This window comes from Mya arenaria, chromosome 17, assembly GCF_026914265.1.
Source record: "Mya arenaria isolate MELC-2E11 chromosome 17, ASM2691426v1".
Taxonomy (NCBI): domain Eukaryota; kingdom Metazoa; phylum Mollusca; class Bivalvia; order Myida; family Myidae; genus Mya; species Mya arenaria.
In genome coordinates, this window is record NC_069138.1 from 29,552,648 (window position 1) to 29,576,098 (window position 23,451).

At 36.3% G+C, this 23,451-nt stretch overlaps 2 protein-coding genes across 3 annotated transcripts; both read right to left on the minus strand.

Moving 5' to 3' along the window:
• Positions 1–661: 661 nt before the first annotated feature.
• Positions 662–6,501, minus strand: LOC128222795 (SNARE-associated protein Snapin-like). Its single transcript, XM_052931908.1, has 4 exons — positions 6,333–6,501; positions 5,243–5,289; positions 3,386–3,504; positions 662–2,113 (listed from the first exon to the last, which is right to left on the minus strand). The coding sequence occupies exons 1-4, from the start codon at positions 6,470–6,472 to the stop codon at positions 2,030–2,032; spliced, it is 390 nt and encodes a 129-aa protein (XP_052787868.1). The 5' UTR covers positions 6,473–6,501; the 3' UTR covers positions 662–2,029.
• Positions 6,502–8,118: 1,617 nt separating this feature from the next.
• LOC128223013 (LIM/homeobox protein Awh-like) lies at positions 8,119–22,346 on the minus strand. Of its 2 annotated transcripts, none has more exons than XM_052932243.1 (6): positions 21,915–22,346; positions 14,798–14,979; positions 11,534–11,754; positions 10,654–10,883; positions 9,875–10,018; positions 8,119–9,621 (listed from the first exon to the last, which is right to left on the minus strand). In XM_052932243.1, the coding sequence occupies exons 1-5, from the start codon at positions 22,035–22,037 to the stop codon at positions 9,902–9,904; spliced, it is 873 nt and encodes a 290-aa protein (XP_052788203.1). In that variant the 5' UTR covers positions 22,038–22,346; the 3' UTR covers positions 8,119–9,621; positions 9,875–9,901. The 2 variants fall into 2 exon arrangements, with proteins under 2 accessions (XP_052788203.1, XP_052788202.1); XM_052932242.1 differs by having other exon boundaries at positions 9,937–10,018; positions 21,915–22,343.
• Between the last annotated feature and the right edge of the window lie 1,105 nt (positions 22,347–23,451).

Consider the following 23,451-nt stretch of genomic DNA (forward strand, 5'->3'; position numbering starts at 1 on the left):
TCAGTTTGAAAAAAAAAATGAAAAACTAAAAAAAAAAAATTATTTTTTTTGGCTTTTTTTTTTGGCTTTTCAATATGTAGTTTAAAACCTTAAATGCTTATATAGAAGATAACTTTAACACCATTCTCCAATGATGAAAATGACATTCTTATATAAAGCCTAATAAAAAAAAAGAATAAAAAAAAAAAAAAGGCTACCTATTTTTGAAAAGGATGTAACCCTAACCAAAAAGGTCAATCCCAGAACGAGGCTGCTTGTCCTACGGAAAGACCCTCCATTGGCGTATAAAGCCAATTGACCAGAACTCCATATAAGTTTACGTTGTTTACAAATATGAAGGCCGCGGAATATAAAATGAAAGTTTTTGGGGGTTTTCTTTGTTCATAATGTATTACTTTTTGTCTATTTGAAAAGAGGAATTTTAAAGGCCCATATGGTGAAATTCAGGGTCTGGCGCGCGTAGTGGTTATGACAAAATAGAACTAAAATGCCCCGGCTATTACTTTAGCAAACATTATAATAGTTTACTACAACTTTTAAAAGATGTAGTTTGGTAATCGAATATGCGAATATTCGTTTGAAAGAATTACCGAATATTCGAATATCAATTTTGCCATTCGTTTGCATCCCTACTAATAAGGTTAGATAAAAAAAGATACCAGATTTTTATACATACTATATTCATATATTTTAAGGTACATTAACAACACAGTAATGCAAGAATCATAAACAGTGATAATCAGAAACTGAAACTATATCCAGAATCTTCCATAAATACAATGTACACCATCATTTACTTTAAAACACAATTTATATCAGCATGAACTTTTTATAAGTCAGCTGCAGCTGAAATTCTTACAACATGAGCACTACATTCATACAACAAAAGGACCAAATAAAAAGTCAACGCTGTTGTCTGTTGTTTCTCCCCAGGTAAAACAAGGGACATAACTTCATGATTACTACATACAGAGTTATGAGCCTTACTATACATCTGCATATTCTCACTGATATAAGGTATATATTAAGTTTCATTTGAATATATTGAACAGCTTTTTAGTAATGGCCAATGTGACACATAAACCAAGGCTATGACAATATCAGAACTTTTGTTTGAAAACAGACAAGCTTAAAAATTAACAAATAATATTGCACATATTGATCAACTATTAAGGCGATAAGATATCTTTAATCTGTATTATGATGGCGTGTTGAATCAACTAGGTACCATTGTGTTCCCTCACGGGGTACAAACTCCTTGAAAATTAACAGATTGGGAATGTGCTGTAAATTGTCTGAACATTCTTGTAAGTAAAGATTTCCATAACTTATAAGGTGTTATGAATTCTAGCCAGTAATTGCTGAGAAAAAGCCTGGACGCGAATGGACCTCTTACACTACATATCGATTGAAAAAGCCATTACTCAGTGAAAAATCACTGAACCTTAACGTGCTGAAAATATTACCATCTCCTGTAAGTAAAGCTTCCCCATAAGGGGTCATTGAAATTAAAAGCTTTAATAGCTCAGAAAAAGCTGTGACACAAATAGTGTGACAGGCTGGTCTTATATCAAACAAGAGAAGTTAAAAGGGCCATAACTGTGTGAAAAACACCAAGCTGGAACATGCTGATAATACATGTATGTTCATCTTTCATCCTAAAGTTACCCATAATCTTTCTTCGAATACCAGCCACTGTTTGCTCAGAAAAAGACTGAACACGAGTTGGAAGCATGGATGGATGCACTGAGGATGTGGCAAGTATATGCTCCAAAAGCATAAATCTACATTAATCACTCCCCTATTTAAAGCTGTAAATAATATAAAGTTTAACACAGTGGAAGTCTTCACTAGTTTTCATCATCTCTTGAAACCGCATTTACAAATATTTTGAAGAACTATCCCCAATTAACTTGTTCTTATGTACAAAAATAAAGACTTCAGCATGTAATTACAAATATGCAAAGCACTGGAATGCATCAATGTCATTAATCCCACATCTTTTTTCATACATTATCCTTGTTTCATTCTATTTTGGCCTTCCGGGGTCCAGTGTGGCTTTCCGGCGGGCTGTCTCTTTTGAAACATTGCTGTACAGTTTATTCAATCGCTCCTGGAAGAAAAAAGCATTTCTGTTAAATAATTACAAAATAACAATTTGGAATTTTTAACTACTGTTTGGGACAATCTTAATTTTTCATCATTCAAAAAAACCATTAATTTCAAAAGAATGAAAAATTGGAATTTTTAACTGCTGTTTGGGGCAATTTTAATTTTTCATCATTAAAAAGACCATTAATTTCGAAAGATTGAATATTTGGAATTTTTAACTGCTTTTTATAGCGACATTCTTTATTTTTCATTATTCAAAGAACATTTATTTTAAAAGAATGGATTTTTAAAGCATTAAGTAGTGCAAGTGTTCACTCCGCTCTAACTGCATGCTGAGCGATTTATATTTCCAGAACATGAAAAGACCATCATTAATCGGTTAATAAGAAATATTTGACAAAAACACTCATTTTGAACAGACTTATATGATTACAGTTCACGACATGCACATAGGCTCATGGACTTCAATGTAAAATAGTATGCAGCCTTGTGTTGTTCCTATGAATGATTATAATCAAAAATTGATCAAATTGTCAACTATCAATAGCAATTTTAGTAAAGAATTATGAAAAATTGTTTAGTGAAAATATATTAAAAGCTGTTTTTCATTCACACGCTATTTCTTTTTGAACCAAGTAACTTCCCCTGCATGTCATCAAAATTAGTACTCCTTTTAAAATATGTCAACTTATTATTAATGCACTTAATCAAAGGTAGATCAATGAAAAGAACATGCAATTAAATAAGACACAAGGAACATTTAGGGCATTTCTGTTGGTAATAAACTAGGTTTGGTTTAATATTGCTTTCACAAACTGTGTGGTTGTTTTGACAGTTTCAAATGAAATGAAAACCAGTTTTATCGTTTTGTTTACGAAACTGATTTTTAAAACTACCGAAAACCCCTTCGGAGGCGGTTTAGTCAGATTTGAAGAAATTTAGAAACAATGGCTACATGCAGAAGCACTATCATGTTTTTGAAGCTGTACACAAAACCATGCATTTGTAACTTCAAGCAAATCTTTCAAAACAGATTTCCAAACTGCCGTTTCAACCCAAAACTGAAACTAGTTTGGTACGAACAAAACCTCGCTTAGTTTTATAATATTATGGGCAAAATGCAAATTGGAATTAAATTGGAAGTATGTATATATGCATGAACATGTTTGAATATATCGATCATAGAACGGTTCCAATCTCCAACAATCAATGATAAAATTTGGTCAGATTCCCAACACTATTGCCAGCAGAAACTTTGTGGTCTAAGTAATACCTGAACGTTTTGCAGTATGTTGTTGACCAGCATCACACGGCGCCTTGAGTTGTTTAGTTTCTTCACATATGATTCCAGGTCAACCGGAACTTGCTGGTTCTCAGAAATTACATGCAAATCTGCAACCGTAATTTAAAAAATACTTTCTTGCTTTCCCATCTCATTCTCTGGCCATCACTTGTCAACTGTGTCTGACTGAGTTATTCAATAATAGTTTAGTTCAAAATTATTTATTTAACAGTTTTATATGAAATAAATAAATACAAAAACTCTAGAAAAAACTAGATTTACAGTTATATTTTTAGGATGACCTTCAGATCAGGTTTTGTAGGGGTATTGGTACCGCCCGAAAGGGGGCTGTGAAATATACTGAGTACAACCATAGTGAAACAATTATTATGCACCAGTCAAGCTTAAACCCCCCCCCCCAGGGTCCTGGGGGATAGCGTGGGACCTGGAGGGTGGGGGATTACAATTGACTGGTGCATTACACAAGTGTGGTCTTATACTGAAGGGGAGAGGAAACTGACTTGTCTGACTAGGTAAATACAAACCAAATTTATATGCACCAAGGCTTGAATACAAACCCTGTTCAACTTGTTGGAAGGAGAGTACCTTTACCACTTTGATAACCAGGCCCACATTTCTCTAAATTTTTAAAGCTTAACAGGCTTATGTAGCTTATTTCCATTAGACAAAACATACTTAATACTGTGATTTTGGTAATTAAATATGGTTTATTATGATAACCATAAAAGAAATTTCTATTGTAAGTCTTATAACTCTTAATGAAGTTTATAAACATGAATTTAAGACAAAGAAAAATAGTGAGCTTAGCTTAATCCTAATATAAGGGAGTTAAGAAGTTTCGAGAAACTGGGGCCAGGCATATCATAGTTTTCACTAAGTGTCATTGTGTACCAAAGAAATGATTGACAAAAACACACAATAATGCAAATCAGTTAAACTCACTAAATCCAACGATAAAATGTCAGCTTCATCTTGTTTTTCAATTTTATTGAATCTTAATTACTGTGAAATCATAATTATTCGTGGGACATTACAATCATTGATTTTGTGAGTTGGCTTATTGACGAATTCAAAATCACAACACAAATTTGACCTTTAATTCTGAAATCATAATATCTATGTAAAAGGGTATCCAAACCCTTGAAGAATAAACATGGTTGCGGCATACGAGTTTTAAATACATAAATCATTGTATATTTTTCCATTAATATGGTTTACATTATATATTATTTAACCACAATGATAATAAAATAAATTCACTTATTAGTACCTGCATTCAGTTTTTTTTGTAAGACATAACAAGCCATTTGGCACATGTAAAACGTGCTGTGTGTTTGAGTGTCGCCACTTGATCTTGTTTCTTTGATCAAATATTTAATTGATTATTTAATAAAACACCCTTACTATATTTTCACAGTTTGCAAAAACACTAAATTGTCATTCAATGGCTTCACTATTTTATATCCAAGATTATAATTATAGACTTTAAATTACCGATCAAGCGATTATTGACATGGGCATCATATTGTCCCATTATAGAGTCATAAACTGTGTTGCATTGCGTAGATGATACATAGCAAAAGATAGGTGCACAGAGAATTAGCAGATGATTTAGGAATGCAGTTAAGATTATTTATTTTTCAAAAAACAAGGAAAATCCTCGAATTTAAGAATGGATGAAATTGTCCTTTTTTCGAAAAACCACGAAATTTCAAACCCACAAATATAAATGATTTCACAGTTATATTATTATTAATACATTCATACCAGCTCTATACATTTTACAGAACTTAAATTTTAAGTCTTGATAAATAACAGAAATAATACCTGCTGCAAGGCTATCAATCTGCTGTCTTAACTCAACTTGACTCTCCCTGAAAATCAAAACACAGTGAAAACGTTACATATCAAAAGTACAATAAAGTGAAAGTATGATGCCTGATGCACTAGTAGTTGAAATTGGCTCAAGCCCTCTAGCTCATCACTTATACAATGCTGTAGGCTTGCTCAAATTCTGGATTTGATATATCAGGGCTTGATGACGGATGGACTGAAGACCCCATGTTATTTTGGTATTATATGTTTTATTGTAGTTTTTCAATTTAGTTTAACTTAAAATGTGTTAAAATTGAGAAGTAACGGAATGCTCTCAGCAAATTGAGATTACCATCTCATAGACTAAGTTATCAAACTGGTTGATGTTATACAGATTGTGTTAAAGGACTTGTCAATCTTGTAAAATTTATGAAGATGAGTTTCACTTCCCTTTTCAATGTAATGTGTATTCTGAAACTAGACAAAGATACTTACCTTGATATTATTGAAGACATTGAAGCATGTTTAAAACCATTAAGCTTTTTATGTCAAAGAATGTTAATATCAAGAGTGGATCCAGGAATTGGCTTTAGAGGGTGTGTTAGTTAGGGTCACCACCTTTTGACCATTGCAACTCCCTAATAACCAAATAGTTAAAAATGCCAATTCAACTCTAAATTGAAAACTTCCACCACCACCACGAGGCTGGACAAATGCTTCCATAAGATGTTGATTGGACAACATACTGGGTACTATTACTATAGATAAACTATTAAAGACATTAAAATTTCATTATAATCAGTGTCCTCAATAAAAACTGCCAAAATAAACAATTCAAATCAAATGGCATTTGGTCCAAATTCAAAGTTTCGAATTTCAATTAAAATAAGTACTAAATGTAGCTGGTCGAATACAGTTCTATTTGGAACGGTTAAACGGAAACTTATTGAGAACCCTGTATAATAATTTCAATGACAACTTATAAGAAATGCTTTCATTTTCTATAACCTTCATTAACTTAATGAGCGTTTGGTGAGTGAGATAATGATCAACATCCGCCCCAATTATTATTATTAAGCAATAGCGTTAAATACTCGGTTACCTCACAGTTCTTACTCTGTCGTCAATTTCAACAACAGATGGCTTTAAAAGGTCGATAATGCCATCAGTGATCGCTTCCTTAGTGTCGTAATTTATTCGAGTTTCTTCAGAAAATTGTTGATCAACTTTCGGTTCAGCCATTTTTATTAAAACCGCAACCGTAAAGTACGATGTCGGTTAACTTCAACTAGAATTAAGTACACCGGTAGACTTGTCTGGTACCCAGCGTACTCTGCACGACACTAGTATAATAGTAAGGGCAGGTAACCCAGGCTTACCGGTAATGGACAGGGTCATTGTACATACCATTGATAATTTTCACACCAGAAAAAGTAGAAAAATAAAAGGTAGCATTTTAAATTATAAGTTAATTTGTTCCACGTTATATATGGCCATTGTTATTTTTGTTTTCTCCTATACTTGGATGTATCGAATAGCCGCTGGTCCATAAATCTACTTAATTTGGACCAGGGACCGATAAAAAATTATTCTACATCCAATTTAACGACTGATGTTTGCGATGAAGAAAAAGTTATCGGAAAAAACTCACATGTCTAGCTTGGTGATCACAACAATGACCGACCACGCGCGGCATTTTACTAAGTTGCATGCCGGAATTGAATCAATATTCCATACTACATATTACTCTCCGGAAAATTAAAGCACATGGCTCACCCTATATAGGTACCTGAAGCATCCTACGTACATGTTCATGTGGGGATCAAGAAGTTGGCGTTAAAAAGCTCGGGTGGAACTTAACTGGTGCGTGCTTCCCTATTCTTTTAACCGAAAACATGTATATATACTACATGTACGTGCGTAGTCATGGTAGGTTCTAAATGTGGTGTGGGGCTGGATGAATTCCCAAAAGCAACTCCTTACTAATTTTATTGTAAAATGGTGCAAAAATACATAGTATTCGACAATAGAAGCACTTCACGTAGGTACTACTTTCGGGATGGGTGGGTTGGGGAAGGATCAGGGGACCACGTCCAATGATATTGAGTATAGGCATACACATGACCTTCACTTACATCCGGTATCAGGCAAACACCGCCAGTCATCTAAATCTTTATGGAAATTGACTAGTTAACGACAAACATTTTGTTTTTCAATTTATTACATTTATAAACAAATCGACAGCTTATTTTATATTATAAACTGTTAGAAATACTGTACATTTGATACATTTTTTTAATTTAACTGCTAAACAAAAGGCGGAGCTATTATGTAGTGTTTCTACAATCGAACTATAGAATATACACTTTTATTGATTTATCTATAAACATGTCTATGTTGCAATAGAATGTTAAGATACATGATTTTCGTACATTTCTATTTTTACATCTTACTAAAATACCGTGTTCTCGCCTTTGAGGTACATTAAATGTTTGCGGCTTATGAAAGTTCAAAGACATATGTATAACCTATATCATACGATATAGTATTGTGATCCTAAAGAAGAACTTGGATGAGTATTTTGTGACAGAAATAAAATCCACCAAAAATATCAAAAGCGGCCTTTACACTTGCTTTACCAATTACAAATATCAATGAAGTATGACTTCTAAACTAGTCAACGCCTCATTTAGATCATAAAAGGATTTTGATGTTTGGACACAGAAATACACGAGTATTATCAGTATTTGTTTTAGCCTACGCAGTTTAAACTTTACATATATTCATTAACGCAATAAATTGTAGCACTTAACACATAGTCATACATATCTTGCTATGCAATTAACCCCCCCCCCCCCAAATAAAAAAATAAAAAAAATGAACTGAACAAATTTTATACAATGTCGAACATTGTAGCTTTATACAATAACTTTCACAAAAAGAAGTCCAGCAATAAGCCAGAAAGAAGAAAACTAAACATACTTGTTATTTGTATATGATGTTACAACTGAATCAAAATTGATGTTTTACAATAACTGGTATGTATTTTGCAAATAAAACAGTTTTCTGTTATTGACATACACGAATTTTGTGGTTTCATAAACAATAGCGTTTGCTGCCCTGCAAAATGCTACTTAACCAATTAGAACACAACCTATAGTTTTAGCCAATGAAAATGCAAATATGCATTCATTTAGTACTAGGCTTAATCATTAAACATTTCAACTTTCGCGGGTGTTTAAAGGCCCGCCTACTGCCACTCATCCGGTACACATTCACTGCGTTACGCACATTGCCAACGGTCAGCCAATGAGGTTTTATTCTAAGCTCGTTAGATGACCTGGAGTTACATCTTAATGAAAAAGAAAGGGCTCGTTCGCTACGCTTACTCTGTCCATTCTTAATAATTAAGATATTACTTCATGTCATCGAAATATTACATAAACATACACGGAGGGTGGTTTGAATGAAAATGAACTGTCTTTTATTTAAAACAAATCGTGAATTTCACAACGGGGTCTGGTAATGCTTGATAATACGAATTGTAACATTCGGAAATCCTCGGCCATTTTACATCGAAAACAACCTCGGATGTACATGTATATGGGCTGTTTACAACGTCAGAAATCTTTACAGTTTACGCTGCAAGAAGACCGCGTAGTAATTTCAATATAGCAGTAAAACTTTATGAATTTACTCTTTGGAATCTTAATTTTTTATGCAATTATACACTTTACTGGCAACCAATTTAACATAGTAATACAAATTACAAGTTAAAACACTACTATTAATTCATACAATCATTTAAAATTTAAGAACTTCTTCTATTGGTGAAGCGGCATCCGAGGATGTTTTCGATGAAAAATGGCTGAGGAGATCCGAATGCAAATTGTTATTCTTATGAATGGGGTGCTTCCAGCACAGTTGCAATGATATATTATACAAACATAGTTATTTCCTCTAAGAGGTGTTGACAGTTATTTCAAAAAATAAATGTTCAAGATTTGTTTCACAGGGGCTCCCAATACAAGTCAATAAATTGGGGTGTCACCAAATGATGGTTCCCGGAAAATTATGAATAATTCATTCCAAAAACGGAATAGTTCCCGGGTCCCGGTACTAGTCAATAATAAGTTTCACAAACATAAAGCATAGTCCACAGTACATGTCAATGTTTACTGAATTGTTGTAGAAATGGTCCGGTTTTATTGAGATTGTTTAAAGATACTTCACACCGGTTATAATCCGCATATTAAACATTTAAATGATAGGTGGAGTGGTTCCCGTTTCATGCCAATGATAAGTTCAACAAACGGTATTGTCAATGATTTATTCCAAAAACGGAATGGTTCCCGGGCTGCGAGGCGTTGTGTTCCAATGGCATGAGACCCCTGAAGAAAACAAACATAATTTTAAGTTTATCTAAATACATGCTTTAATGGATGCCCTCGGTTTAATAGTTTTCTTTAATAGTTTTCTTTAAGAAATAAATATCTTGACATTTAAGTTTCGAGATTATTCAACACTGAATACTAAATCGCTGCAGGCCTGTTTTATTAGAATATAATTTTTATACAGTAATACTGCTCCTAAATTTGGGGTTTCTATCGAAATGAACATTTATTCGATGTATTTTGATTTTACCAGTAGCCAGCGAAGTTAAAGTGTGCACTACCGTCTGTCTTTTCTATGGTAAGATGGTATACCTTGTTTCTTGGAAGGCAAAGGGTTTGAGCCGCCGTTAAGCAGCAACTTCTTGTTGCGCGCTCGGGCGTTTTGGAACCATATCTGTAATGAGTAGACAACATTTGTGTGAAAAGAAGATGTACATTGAGGAGCTAAAACGAATTATTTATTATTTTCACTGAGGAGCTAAAACGAATTATTTATTATTTTAAGTGCCGGTGAGGATAAAAGAGTGCACTGCAACCCTCCCCCATTTCTTTCTCAATTAATGAATGTGGAATAACTCGACACATAGTTCAACCAGAGTTATGTGCCTTGCTACATATGCGCATATTATGAGGATCTAAAATAGGACAACAAGCGCTTTTTGGTGAATCGAACACACGCTGTGTTTTAACGTTAACACTAAATAATGAAAGTTTAAGATATTAAAGAACAAGTCCTTCCGGTACGGATTGTAAAATCTGACCATCGGCAAGCCTCGTTTTCGGTTTTCGCACGTGCCCTCTGGTCAGATTTACTACCCGTACCGACAACACATGAACGATTATTTTTTGCTTGCCGATCATCCTCGACAAGGCTAAAAATAGCCGTATTAATCAATTGTTTTCCCGGTATTTGGATTGTAACCCAGCGTAGACAGGTGTTCGCCGCTGTTGTGAAAGAAGTCCTCCTGCAGCCATTACCAACATCAGGATCATATTAAACATATCCTACGTGTTTGAACCGACACTTACCATGACCACCTTCCGTGTGTGTCCCGTGAGATCAGCTATTCGTTCCAGGTCTTCCGGTGAGGGATTCGGATTCCGTCGGAATTCGTCCTGTAGTGTGGCAACCTGTTCCGCGGTAAAGCTCGTTCTCTGACGCTTCCCATTACCGCTTCCGCTTCCGGTGCTTGTGTTACCGTTTCCGTGTTTCTCTTCTGAAGATTCAGAGCCACGACTTTCCGAATCCATAGAACATACTGGAATATAAACGTCAGTGTAATAATATATTAACCAAAACAGCGACGTAAAAATATGAACCAACAACCTCCGGAACACTAGCATAGCACTCTAACCAATGCGCTTAACGAGCGACTGGTTCTAACCCATAAATAGCGAGTGACGGACCTCCGGTGTATGACACGTCTGACCTCAGAAATCCCAATTAACCAAGATTGTGGCGACAAAATAGCAATCATGATGTTCAGTCTGTGTATGTGTGCGTGTGCGTGTGCGCGTGTCATTACTGTTTTTCAGGGATCCAAGTTTGATGTGAAACAAAACGTTTTTTTGTTTTAAACATTGTTTATGTTTGTTTTACTTTTGCTTTGATATTAATAAGATTAAATCATACTGATTTGTGACAATTTAATTCATAATCTGAATGCAGTGCATCATTTTAATACAGCCATTAAAATGCTTTATGCTGATTTTCAAGAAATGCACATAAAAATGAAACATTATTTTGGGAACTGCAATATTTTGCCAGACAGTTGTTAAGAAACGACGATATTATAAAATCTGACCGGTAGTTTGTTATTTTCTCGTGCATTTGTAGTAATGTACGAACAGAAAAATAAAATATTTATTTTATTTTATTAGAAAATGCTGGCTCAAATAAGCTACATACTTGACACGTTGTCGGGTTCTTCAATTCCCACGTGCGGTGCTATGTGGTCCGGACACAACATCGTGTCCCCTTTGAGCACGCACGTGTCACCCGTGGATAACTTCCGGTGACACGTGCTGCACCGAAAACACTCCAAATGATACACGAGGTCACGTGCTCGTCTCACCCAGTCAGAAGGCTGCAGGGGGTCCGAACATCCGGCGCACTTTGTACTGTACCGACTGAAAGATTTACATGTTTATAGAAAACGTTAAATGGTAATTATGTCAATATGTGTAACGTTAAAGGGTAATTATGTCAATATGTGTAACGTTAAAGGGTACTTATATCAACGTGTGTATGTACGTCTATTTAACGTACAACCGTTCAGCCCCAGTAAGATTTTCTATCTTGTTGGCTGTGAGATATGAATAGTTCACTATTTAGAGCCACCCTGGATAACGTACCGATACGCCACTACAGTATAGTAGATTCGTTGCCTACTTTCGTCAGGACGAAATGTATTAGCTTATATAATAAAATAAACCATTTTGTTTTTTTAGATATATGAATGCGTTGTTTGACACAAACTTGTTTCACAATAAATAGTTTTTGATATTTAAGTTCATCCAAATATTCGCTGTGACTTTCATTTTAAAATAGTTTGTTAAAAAATAGTTGAGGCGCTTGAACAAAATAATAGCATTTTTTGTTTGTTTAATACATCAGAACGAAATATCAAAGAGCTCATGGTGGCCTTATTATATATGTAAAATCAAATAAACTAGTTAATAATTGGATTATGATATCCAATAATGTAAACTCAGATTGTTGGTGTTGTTGCTGTTGATTATGCTGTTGTTGTTGTAATTATTGTTGTTGTTGCTAATAGTGCTGTCGTCGTTGTTGTTGTTGTTGTTTTAGTGATGATGGTGGGGGTGGTGGTGGTGGTGGTGGTGGTGGTGTTTCTAACTGTTGTGGGAGTTAATTAAATACCTATAATTTGACGACAACCTTCAACATAGCGAAAGATGCAAATTTCATCATGAACGAACGTTCATTCAAATATCAAGCCATAGTAATTTTAAAAGAACAAAGGTACCTTATGCAAATTTTCAAATCAAATCCGACAGAATTATAGCTCCTGTTTTGACAGTTTATAGTGCATTAAAGTCAGAAATATTTTATTTGTTGTTTTTGTTTTATTATTTTCTTCTCTAGTTATAGTTATCTTTAAACATTTATAGTTGAATAGTTGAACAGTCAAAATACACTTTATTAGTTTATTAAAATGTCATATTTACATATTTCGTTGAAGTTGTGCATCTAAAACACTGTACTTACCATTTTAAAAAAGGTTTTTAAGAAATATGTCAATATTTTAAACATAAACATAGAACTATATACATGTATATATATTTATATATATATATATATTCTTCAGTTGATAGATAACGCCAGCATGTGGTTTAGTACCTATAGGCTAGAGCAGTTTTAAAATCCTAAATCAACGCCTGTTTGACTAATTTTCAAATGTTATGTTATTTCCTTACCGTTTCTAAGATTGAAATAATTCGATTCTCCAAAGTCTGAAAATCGTTACAGCATTTTAGATGCAAAATTACAGAAGCACTTTTCAAATTTTGCTCTTTTCTAATCCTTTATATGAACAATCTATTTAAGTGACTCGCTTGTCCTACATAATAGTTTCTAGTGACTGTTTGTCCTACATATGAGTTTCTAGTGACTGTTTGTCCTACATAATAGTTTCTAGTGACTGTTTGTCCTACATATGAGTTTCTAGTGACTGTTTGTCCTACATACGAGGTTCTAGTGACTGTTTGTCCTACGTACGAGTTTACAGAGGCTCGTTTGTCCTACATAAGAGTTTCTGGTGACTGTTTGTCCTACATACGAGTTTCTAGTGACTGTTTGTCCTACAAACGAGTTTTTAGTGACTGTTTGTCCTACATACGTGTTTACAGTGACTGTTTGTCCTACATACGAGTTTCTAGTGACTGTTTTTCCTACATACGAGTTTCTAGTGACTGTTTGTCCTGCATACGAGTTTACAGTGACTGTTTGTCCTACATACGAGTTTCTAGTGACTGTTTGTCCTACATACGAGTTTCCAGTGACCGTTTGTCCTACATACGAGTTTCCAGTGACCGTTTGTCCTACAGTGAGTCAATTGTCCTACATACGAGTTTTCAGTGAGTCAATTGTCCTACATACGAGTTTCCAGTGAGTCAATTGTCCTACATTCGAGTTTCCAGTGAGTCATTTGTCCTACATACGAGTTTCCAGCGAGTCATTTGTCCTACACAAGAGTTTAAAGTGAGTCATTTGTCCTACATTCGAGTTTCCAGTGAGTCATTTGTTCTACATACGAGTTTCCAGCGAGTCATTTGTCCTGCACATGAGTTTCCAGTGAGTCATATGTCCTACATTCGATTATTCCCCTGACTCGTTTGTCCTACATACGCTTTTCCAGTTTGAGCCTTTTGCATGTTTTGGACGTTCCACTTTTTCTTTTAAGATTATACATTTGATAACAGGTCTAGCAACCGTTCGCGGTCCTAACCAGTGTGGACATCGTCACTTACAAATTCAGAATGCTCTCAATGGCTTCTCAAAAAAGATTTAGTATAATCACCAATGCATTTGTGTGCTAACATAACTTGTAAACGTGTACATTTTATTCAATGACATGAGCAATTGGATCAATTAATTTGAGTTGAAAATGTAGCATTCAAGGTCTACCCGCATCAAGACATCACCCCACTCATTCACATGCTGCGGTGTTATGTCATTCAGGGACAAATTTAACCTTCTTGGAGCGATTAGGTAACATGACACACTTGACATAGTGTCGATTTAACTATAATGGGTGCAGCTTGCATAAGGAACTAGTCCAAAGAATTTACGGATTTTTTTTACGATTTTTGAATACAGGGTCTACTGTAGTTTAGGAGCAAGTCCATCCCAAGTTAGACCCAAACATGAACACCTTAAAGCCAGTCAAGCTCAGATTGTTTTATGAACCGAATAAAACACACATTAGTGATACATATATTGCGTGACAAAAATAAACGAATAAACAGTTTAACTTCAAGCGGAATTCTAGGAGCAATTTTAGAATGAAAATTCTACATTAATCATCTTTCTTGGAGGAACGAATTTGAAAAATTTCGACAATCGGTACTATTTCCATTGCATAAGTACCCTATATATACATATATTTCTATATGATATTGACCGGCATTAAGTTAGCCTTATGCTTACCTTAAATAATGGTTTCTACAGAAGATAAGCCCTTCTCGGAAGAAGCACGAGGAATGGCTGTCCAGAGTTCGTTGACATGTGGAACATCGCAGACACGCCGCGTGGTAATGTTGTTTGCCCACGTGTAACATCCAGCGCTCCTCGATCAACCGCTGACAGCTCTGACATGTGGGTCTTGTGGGCTGAAATAATGAAAATACACAGTTATATTTTTTCCCTGATACGTGGAACATCTCAGGCACGCCGCGTGGAAATGCTGTTTGCTTGTGGTCTGAAAGGATGAAACAACAACAGATACGTTTTCTTCCCTGACACGTGGAACATCTGAGGCAAGACACAGGGAAACAGCGATTGCCTTCGTGTAACATCCATCATTCCTTGACCAACCTCTGACAACTCTGGCACGTGGGTCTGTCTGGCTGAAAGGATGAAACAACAACAGATACATTTTTCTTCCCTGACATGTGGAATATTTCAGGCAAGCCGCAGGGAAACTACGATTTGCCCATGTGTAACACCCTATATTCCTCGATCAGCCGCTGACGCTGACAGCTATGACACGTGGGTCTTGTATGCTGAAATAATGAAACGGCACCTTAACATTTTCTTCCCTGACACGCGAAACATCTGAGGCAAGCCACAGGGAAACTGCGATTCCCTTCGTGTAATATCCATCATTCCTTGACCAACCTCTGACAACTCTGGCACGTGTGTCTATCTGGCTGAAAGGATGAAACAACAACAGATACATTTTTCTTCCCTGGCACGTGGAACATTTCAGCCAAGCCGCAGGGAAACTGCGTTTACCCACGTGTAACACCATACATTCCTTGATCAGCCGCAGACAGCTCTGACATGTGGGTCTTGTTGGCTGGAATAACGAAACGACATCGTTACATTTTCTTCCTTGGCCTGTGGAACATTTCAGACAAGCTGCTGGAAAACTGCGTTTGCTTTCGTAAAACGTCAACCATTTCTTGATCAACCACTGACAACTCTAATACGTAATTCTGGTGGGCTGCAATAAACAACGTAACATTGTGTTCTTTGACCTTTGGAACATCTCAGCCCGTTGGGTGAAAATAGTGTTTTGTACATGTACAATCCAGCGCTCCACGAACAACCACTGATAACTCTGACACGTGGGGTTGATAAAACAGAAAGACAAATATAAACTGTTCATTGTTCATCTGGGACTGCAGATTTGGCACCAATGACCTATATATACATGTTCAGGTATTGTATGAAAATAACTGAATAAAAAGTTTAAGTTGATCCACAAAATTACATACAGTACATGTATATATTAACGTCATTCGGTTACATGTATACAAGTACTGAATGATACATGGATATGGTACATTTGTTTTGATTTCACCACTATTTAACATACTTCAGATAACAATACATCGATCAAAAGCATTGAAATAGAAAAAAAAAACAATATGCAATTATTTACTTATTAACTGCAAAATATGCTGTCATATTGACCAACCATACATTGACTGAGATGGACCAATGATTTTGCAGACAATGTGAACTGCATATTTTACGGCTGAAAAGTAAATAACTGTTTGATTACATAATACATTATGACATCATATGATAACCTGTTTCCGCATTCGTAAGTCCAAGGCCATTTTCAATCGAAAACAACGATGTCGATGAAAAATGGCGAGGGTGTTCCTAGTGTTGTTTCCGGTCTATAAATAAACAAGTTTGGCGTATTTGAGGTGATTTTCCAGCGTAATTGTGGCGTCATATGATAAACTGTTTCCGGTCTATAAATAGACAGGTCAAAATGACCTTAATTCATTATTTAAAATTGATATTCGACCAACCAAGGACGGTTTATTTATAGGAAATGTTATATTTCATTTGACCATGTCTTTTGCTCTTTGAGCACGTGAAACATTTGATCATGTCTTGGATTCTTTGTGCATGTGAAACATTCGTCCATGTTTTGGGCACTTTGTGCACGTGAAACATTTGTCCATGTATTGGGCACTTTGTGCACGTGGCACATTTGACCGTGTCTTGGGCTCTTCGTGCACATGAAACATTTGATCATGTCTTGGGCTCTTTGTGCACGAGAAACATTTGTTCATGTATTGGGCACTTTGTGCACGTGACACATTTGACCGTGTTTTGGGCTCTTCGTGCACTTGAAACATTTGGTCATGTCTTGGGCTCTTTGTGCACGTGAAGCATTTGATAATGTCTTGGGCTCTTTGTGCACGTGAAACATTTGACCATGTCTTGGGCTCTTCGGGCACATAAAACATTTTATCATGTCTTGGGCTCTTTGTGCACGTGAAACATTTGACCATGTCTTGGGCTCTTTGTGCACGTGAAACATTTTATCACATATTGGGCTCTTTGTGCACGTGAAACACTTGACCATGTCTTGGGCTCTTTCTGTACGTAAAACATTTGATCATGTCTTGGGCTCTTTGTGCACGTGGAACATTTGTGCACGTGGCACATTTGACCATGTCTTGGGCTCTTTGTGCACGTGAAACATTTGATCATGTCTTGGGCTCTTTGTGCGCGTGAAACTTTTGATCACGTCTTGGGCTCTTTGAGCACGTGAAATTGTTGACTACGTCTTACGTGAAACATTTCACGAGCAACAGCATTTTTTTTTTCAAAGCCTTATTTAAGCCAGACTCAAGATATTATTTGTTTTCCCGCTCAGGGCTAAGGCACATTGAGAGTGGGTCGGTCGGTCGGTCGATAAATGGTTTTGTTTATGATAAATAAACCGTGGATCAGACGCACAAAAAGTATATATACTTCTAATATTACTTACGGTGGAACAAATACGGCTTTAACGATTTTTAAACAAAGAGTTTTGTTCCAAGCTGGGTAATACAGAATAGGAAAATCTAATATTTTATTTGAGAACCTAGCATTGATGTTGATCATGTATTATATTAAGCGTGCATAGTTGAGACATTTTGATAAAGGACGTGTTCACGATATGTCAAAATGCAATACTTAAATTAAAATACGCTATTTCTCACTAAAGGGACGATGTCCTGTTTTTTTATCTTGCAGACACATGGAATATATTTTTTGTAACACGTATTATTACTACGGATGCGAAATGCAGACACATGAACTATGGTTACTGTTTTGAACACGGATGCGAAATACGGACACATGGAATATAGTTCCTGGTTGGACCACGGATGCGTAATACGGATGCGGAATCCCGACACATGAAATAAGATTTTTGTTTGGAACATGATATGGATGCGTATTATGGATGCGAAATGTCGACACATGAAATATGGTTTCTGTTATGAACACGGATGCGTACTATGGATGCGAAATGTCGACACATGGAATATGGTGTCTGTAATGAACACGGATGCGTACCATGGATGCGAAATGCCGACACATGAAATATGGTGTTTATAATGAACACGGATGCGTACTATGGATGCGAACTGCCGACACATGGAATATGGTTTCTGTAATGAACATGGATGCGTACTATGGAAACGAAATGTCGACACATGGAATATGGTGTCTGTAATGAACATGGATGCGTACTATGGATGCGAAATGCCGACACATGAAATATGGTGTTTATAATGAACACGGATGCGTACTATGGATGCGAACTGCCGACACATGGAATATGGTTTCTGTAATGAACACGGATGCGTACCATGGATGCGAAATGCCGACACATGAAATATGGTGTTTATAATGAACACGGATGCGTACTATGGATGCGAACTGCCGACACATGAAATATGGTGTTTATAATGAACACGGATGCGTACTATGGATGCGAAATGCCGACACATGAAATATGGTGTTTATAATGAACACGGATGCGTACTATGGATGCGAACTGCCGACACATGGAATATGGTTTCTGTAATGAACACGGATGCGTACTATGGAAACGAAATGTCGACACATGGAATATGGTGTCTGTAATGAACACGGATGCGTACTATGGATGCGAAATGCCGACACATGGAATATGGTTTATGTAATGAACACGGATGCGTACCGTGGATGCGAAATGCCGACACATGGAATATTGTTTCTGTAATGAACACAAATGCGTACTATGGATGCGAAATGCCGACACATGGAATATTGTTTCTGTAATGAACATGGATGCGTACTATGGATGCGAAATGCCGACACATGGAATATGGTTTATGTAATGAACACGGATGCGTACCGTGGATGCGAAATGCCGACACATGGAATATGGTGTCTGTAATGAACACGGATGCGTACTATGGATGCGAAATGCCGACACATGGAATATGGTTTCTGTAATGAACACGGATGCGTACTATGGATGCGAAATGCCGACACATGGAATGCCGACACATGAAATATGGTGTTTATAATGAACACGGATGCGTACTATGGATGCGAACAGCCGACACATGGAATATGGTTTCTGTAATGAACATGGATGCGTACTATGGAAACGAAATGTCGACACATGGAATATGGTTTCTGTAATGAACATGGATGCGTACTATGGAAACGAAATGTCGACACATGGAATATGGTTTCTGTAATGAACATGGATGCGTACTATGGAAACGAAATGTCGACACATGGAATATGGTGTCTGTAATGAACATGGATGCGTACTATGGATGCGAAATGCCGACACATGGAATATGGTTTATGTAATGAACATGGATGCGTACTATGGATGCGAAATGCCGACACATGGAAAATGGTTTCTGTAATGAACACGGATGCGTACTATGGAAACGAAATGTCGACACATGGAATATGGTTTCTGTAATGAACACGGATGCGTACTATGGATGCGAAATGCCGACACATGGAAAATGGTTTCTGTAATGAACACGGATGCGTACTATGGATGCGAAATGCCGACACATGGAATGCCGACACATGAAATATGGTGTTTATAATGAACACGGATGCGTACTATGGATGCGAACAGCCGACACATGGAATATGGTGTCTGTAATGAACACGGATGCGTACTATGGATGCGAACTGCCGACACATGGAATATGGTTTCTGTTATGAACACGGATGCGTACTATGGATGCGAACAGCCGACACATGAAATATGGTTTCTGTTATGAACACGGATGCGTACTATGGATGCGAACTGCCGACACATGGAATATGGTTTCTGTAATGAACATGGATGCGTACTATGGATGCGAAATGCCGACACATGGAATGCCGACACATGAAATATGGTGTTTATAATGAACACGGATGCGTACTATGGATGCGAACAGCCGACACATGGAATATGGTGTCTGTAATGAACACGGATGCGTACTATGGATGCGAACAGCCGACACATGGAATATGGTGTCTGTAATGAACACGGATGCGTACTATGGATGCGAACAGCCGACACATGAAATATGGTTTCTGTTATGAACACGGATGCGTACTATGGATGCGAACTGCCGACACATGGAATATGGTTTCTGTAATGAACATGGATGCGTACTATGGAAACGAAATGTCGACACATGGAATATGGTTTCTGTAATGAACATGGATGCGTACTATGGAAACGAAATGTCGACACATGGAATATGATTTCTATAATGAACACGGATGCGTACTATGGATGCGAAATGCCGACACATGGAATATGGTGTCTGTAATGAACACGGATGCGTACTATGGATGCGAAATGCCGACACATGGAATATGATTTCTATAATGAACACGGATGCGTACTAGTGATGCGAAATGCGTGGACATAGAATAATGGCCTTACGGTGTTCAGAAGACTTACATATATGGCTATCACTTGAGTACATGTTCAAAGATTTATAGAGTATTTTATTGCTCGTAAACGTGCATGTCGCAAACAGATCATAAAAACGCTCAATTTTAAACTGCATGGCTTCTTATCCTAAGGAATTATAAACTACTGTTTTGATGTAATCAATAGTACAGTAGTAGTTTTATTATTGCAATTTCAATGGGAATTTTACAAGAACGGGGCGGTATTTATAAAATTTCTTAAAGCTGTACTCTCACAGATTGAACGTTTTGACAACTTTTTTTTATTTTTTTGTCTTGGAACGAGCCAATGTTTGCGAAAATGCATGGAAACCAGTTATAAAAGACTTCGGACAAAATTCGATAGCAGATGTTTACATTTAAGTTCAAAAATTGTTATATGCATTTTTTTACATTAATTTTCAAACGGAAATATAAAAATCTGCGATCTGATCAAGTTGTAAAAACGGAACATCTGTGAGATTGCAGCTTTAAAGATTATCCATCTATAAGTAGGATTCAAAGATATGCATTTTAGATATTAAAACTTTTTTTATATTCAATGTATATTGATTAAGCACTATATTATTTTTTGCATGGGTAACACATGTGATTAACACAATAAAAACGCTACTATTATGATATGATACATGATCTGGTTATGTAATAAAACAAAATTCTATGATTATATAGCAGTTTTATTAGTTTGTTTCTTAAATATAATAATGTCTATATAACAAATGCTCTCAGTGGTGAACATTAAAAAAATCAGACTTAAAGCTGCACTCTCACAGATTGAACGTTTTGACAACTATTTTTTTTGTCTTGAAACGAGCCGTTTTTGCGATATTTCATGGAAACCAATGATATAAGACTGCTGACAAAAAAAAAGATCGCAGATTTTTATAATTACGTTCAAAGACCCGTTTATCCATTTTTCTTAAACCGTTAGTAGGTTTTAGTCATCAAACACTATTTTTTAAACGGAAATATGCAAATCTGTGCTCTGGTCTTGTGTCAGCAATCTTTTATCATTGGTTTGCAGATATTTACGCAAAAATTTGCTCTTTCCAAGACAAAAAATAAAAACGTTGAAAAAACGTTCAATCTGTCAGAGTGCAGCTTTAACATTTTGTGACTTAAAATTAAACTTAACCCGTAACAATTGTTTACAAGACTGATGGATGGGTTACCTTAAACTATCACTTCAACTTAGCAAACAGGAATAAAATGTTAAACAAAAATACATAGATCTATAACAAGCTCAGACAAATGCCTTATCTGATAAACAGGATTGGAAATATTCGATCTATCTCACCGAAGGAAGACTTTCACTAACCTTGTGTCGGGGATCATCGAGGCTGATGTAGGATTTCGGACTGTCTCCCGTCGGGGACGGCGAGTACCGTAGACCGTCGGATCCCGGCGAATTCACAAACGTATGTATACTCCGAAAATCCATGGTGTCCGAATTTCACGTCACTCTATAGATGTAGGATTAAATAGTAATTATCACTAATTATAGTTCCGCGTTGGTCGACTTTTTTATACATTGAACACTTAAGAAACGAAATAAACTTATAAATATAAGTGTTCTAAGAGATAGTTTTTCATTACTTTAACTTAAATCCATGTTCGGTCACTGAAAAATACTTGGGTGACCAAAACAGTACACCTCAAAGTCAGTTATGAATTATTTGTTTTAACCAATTTGTATGCAAATGAACAAAGTTAAATTAAGACCTTAACATATAGTATATAACCATTCGCGCATGACAACATGTATTGCATAAATCAGACCTGTATACAAAAAATGTAACTTGAGCGTACACTGGGAGTATAATATATTCCGTCCGTTCACAATAAAATAAAGGATCCGTTATATTGAAATAACCAGTTTTTAAAACGACCATGAATGTCAAATACGATAAGTCCGTAATAGGATATATATGAATAACTGAAGGTTGCTTGTATATGAAATAATAGACTAGGGAAAAAAACCTTCGCGCTAAACAGCTGTCAGTCAATCACGTATGGATGTTATGACAAGTGGTCAGTACTAAAATAACCCTTGGCCATTGAATGATGACCATTGACCCATGAAGAATGTATCATAAATGTTTGACCACTGACAGTTACCAACATCGAAACGTAATGACGATACTTGTGTGTCAACGTAACCCGTCTATAAACGTTACATCAATTTTGTTGTTTACGTTTAAAGATTTGATTATAATTATGCACCAGTCAATTGTAACCACGCCCCCCAGGGTCCGGGGAATAGCCGGGACTTTGACTTTCGGTCCAGCCAACCCCGGGTAAAATCTCCGCCCTGCGGGGACGAAATGATGGTTAAACCCCGGCCAAATACCCCCGCATCCCCAGTGACTCTATATAAGGCCCAATCCCCGTTAAATTTGGCGCTATGACAAATCCACCGCGGTCACCCGGCCCTGCGGGGCCACCTTGAAAGTACAAACACGGCCCTTTTCCCCGGCTATCCCCGGTATACCCCCGGACCAGGGGGGGGGGGGGGCGTGGTAACAATTGACTGGTGCATTATGTGTAATGGATTTTAACTTTTATGATATCCATGGAACGTTTATTGAATGGCATTGAAATTAGATATGCCAATTATAAACATATTTTAAGATGCACTCTTACTCCCAAATCAGATTTACCACAATTAAATATACCAAAAAGGAATAATAAATATCGAAAAACAATGGTTTCTCTAAAGGATAACAGGTTTAATTTGAGGGAAATGGGCATAAAACAAGGTATTTTTACGTTATGAGACGAAAGTAGATCGCACTAAATCTTTTAGCACTCACCAATCATTTACTATTTGTGCGTTTTAAGCTAGTAAAACACGG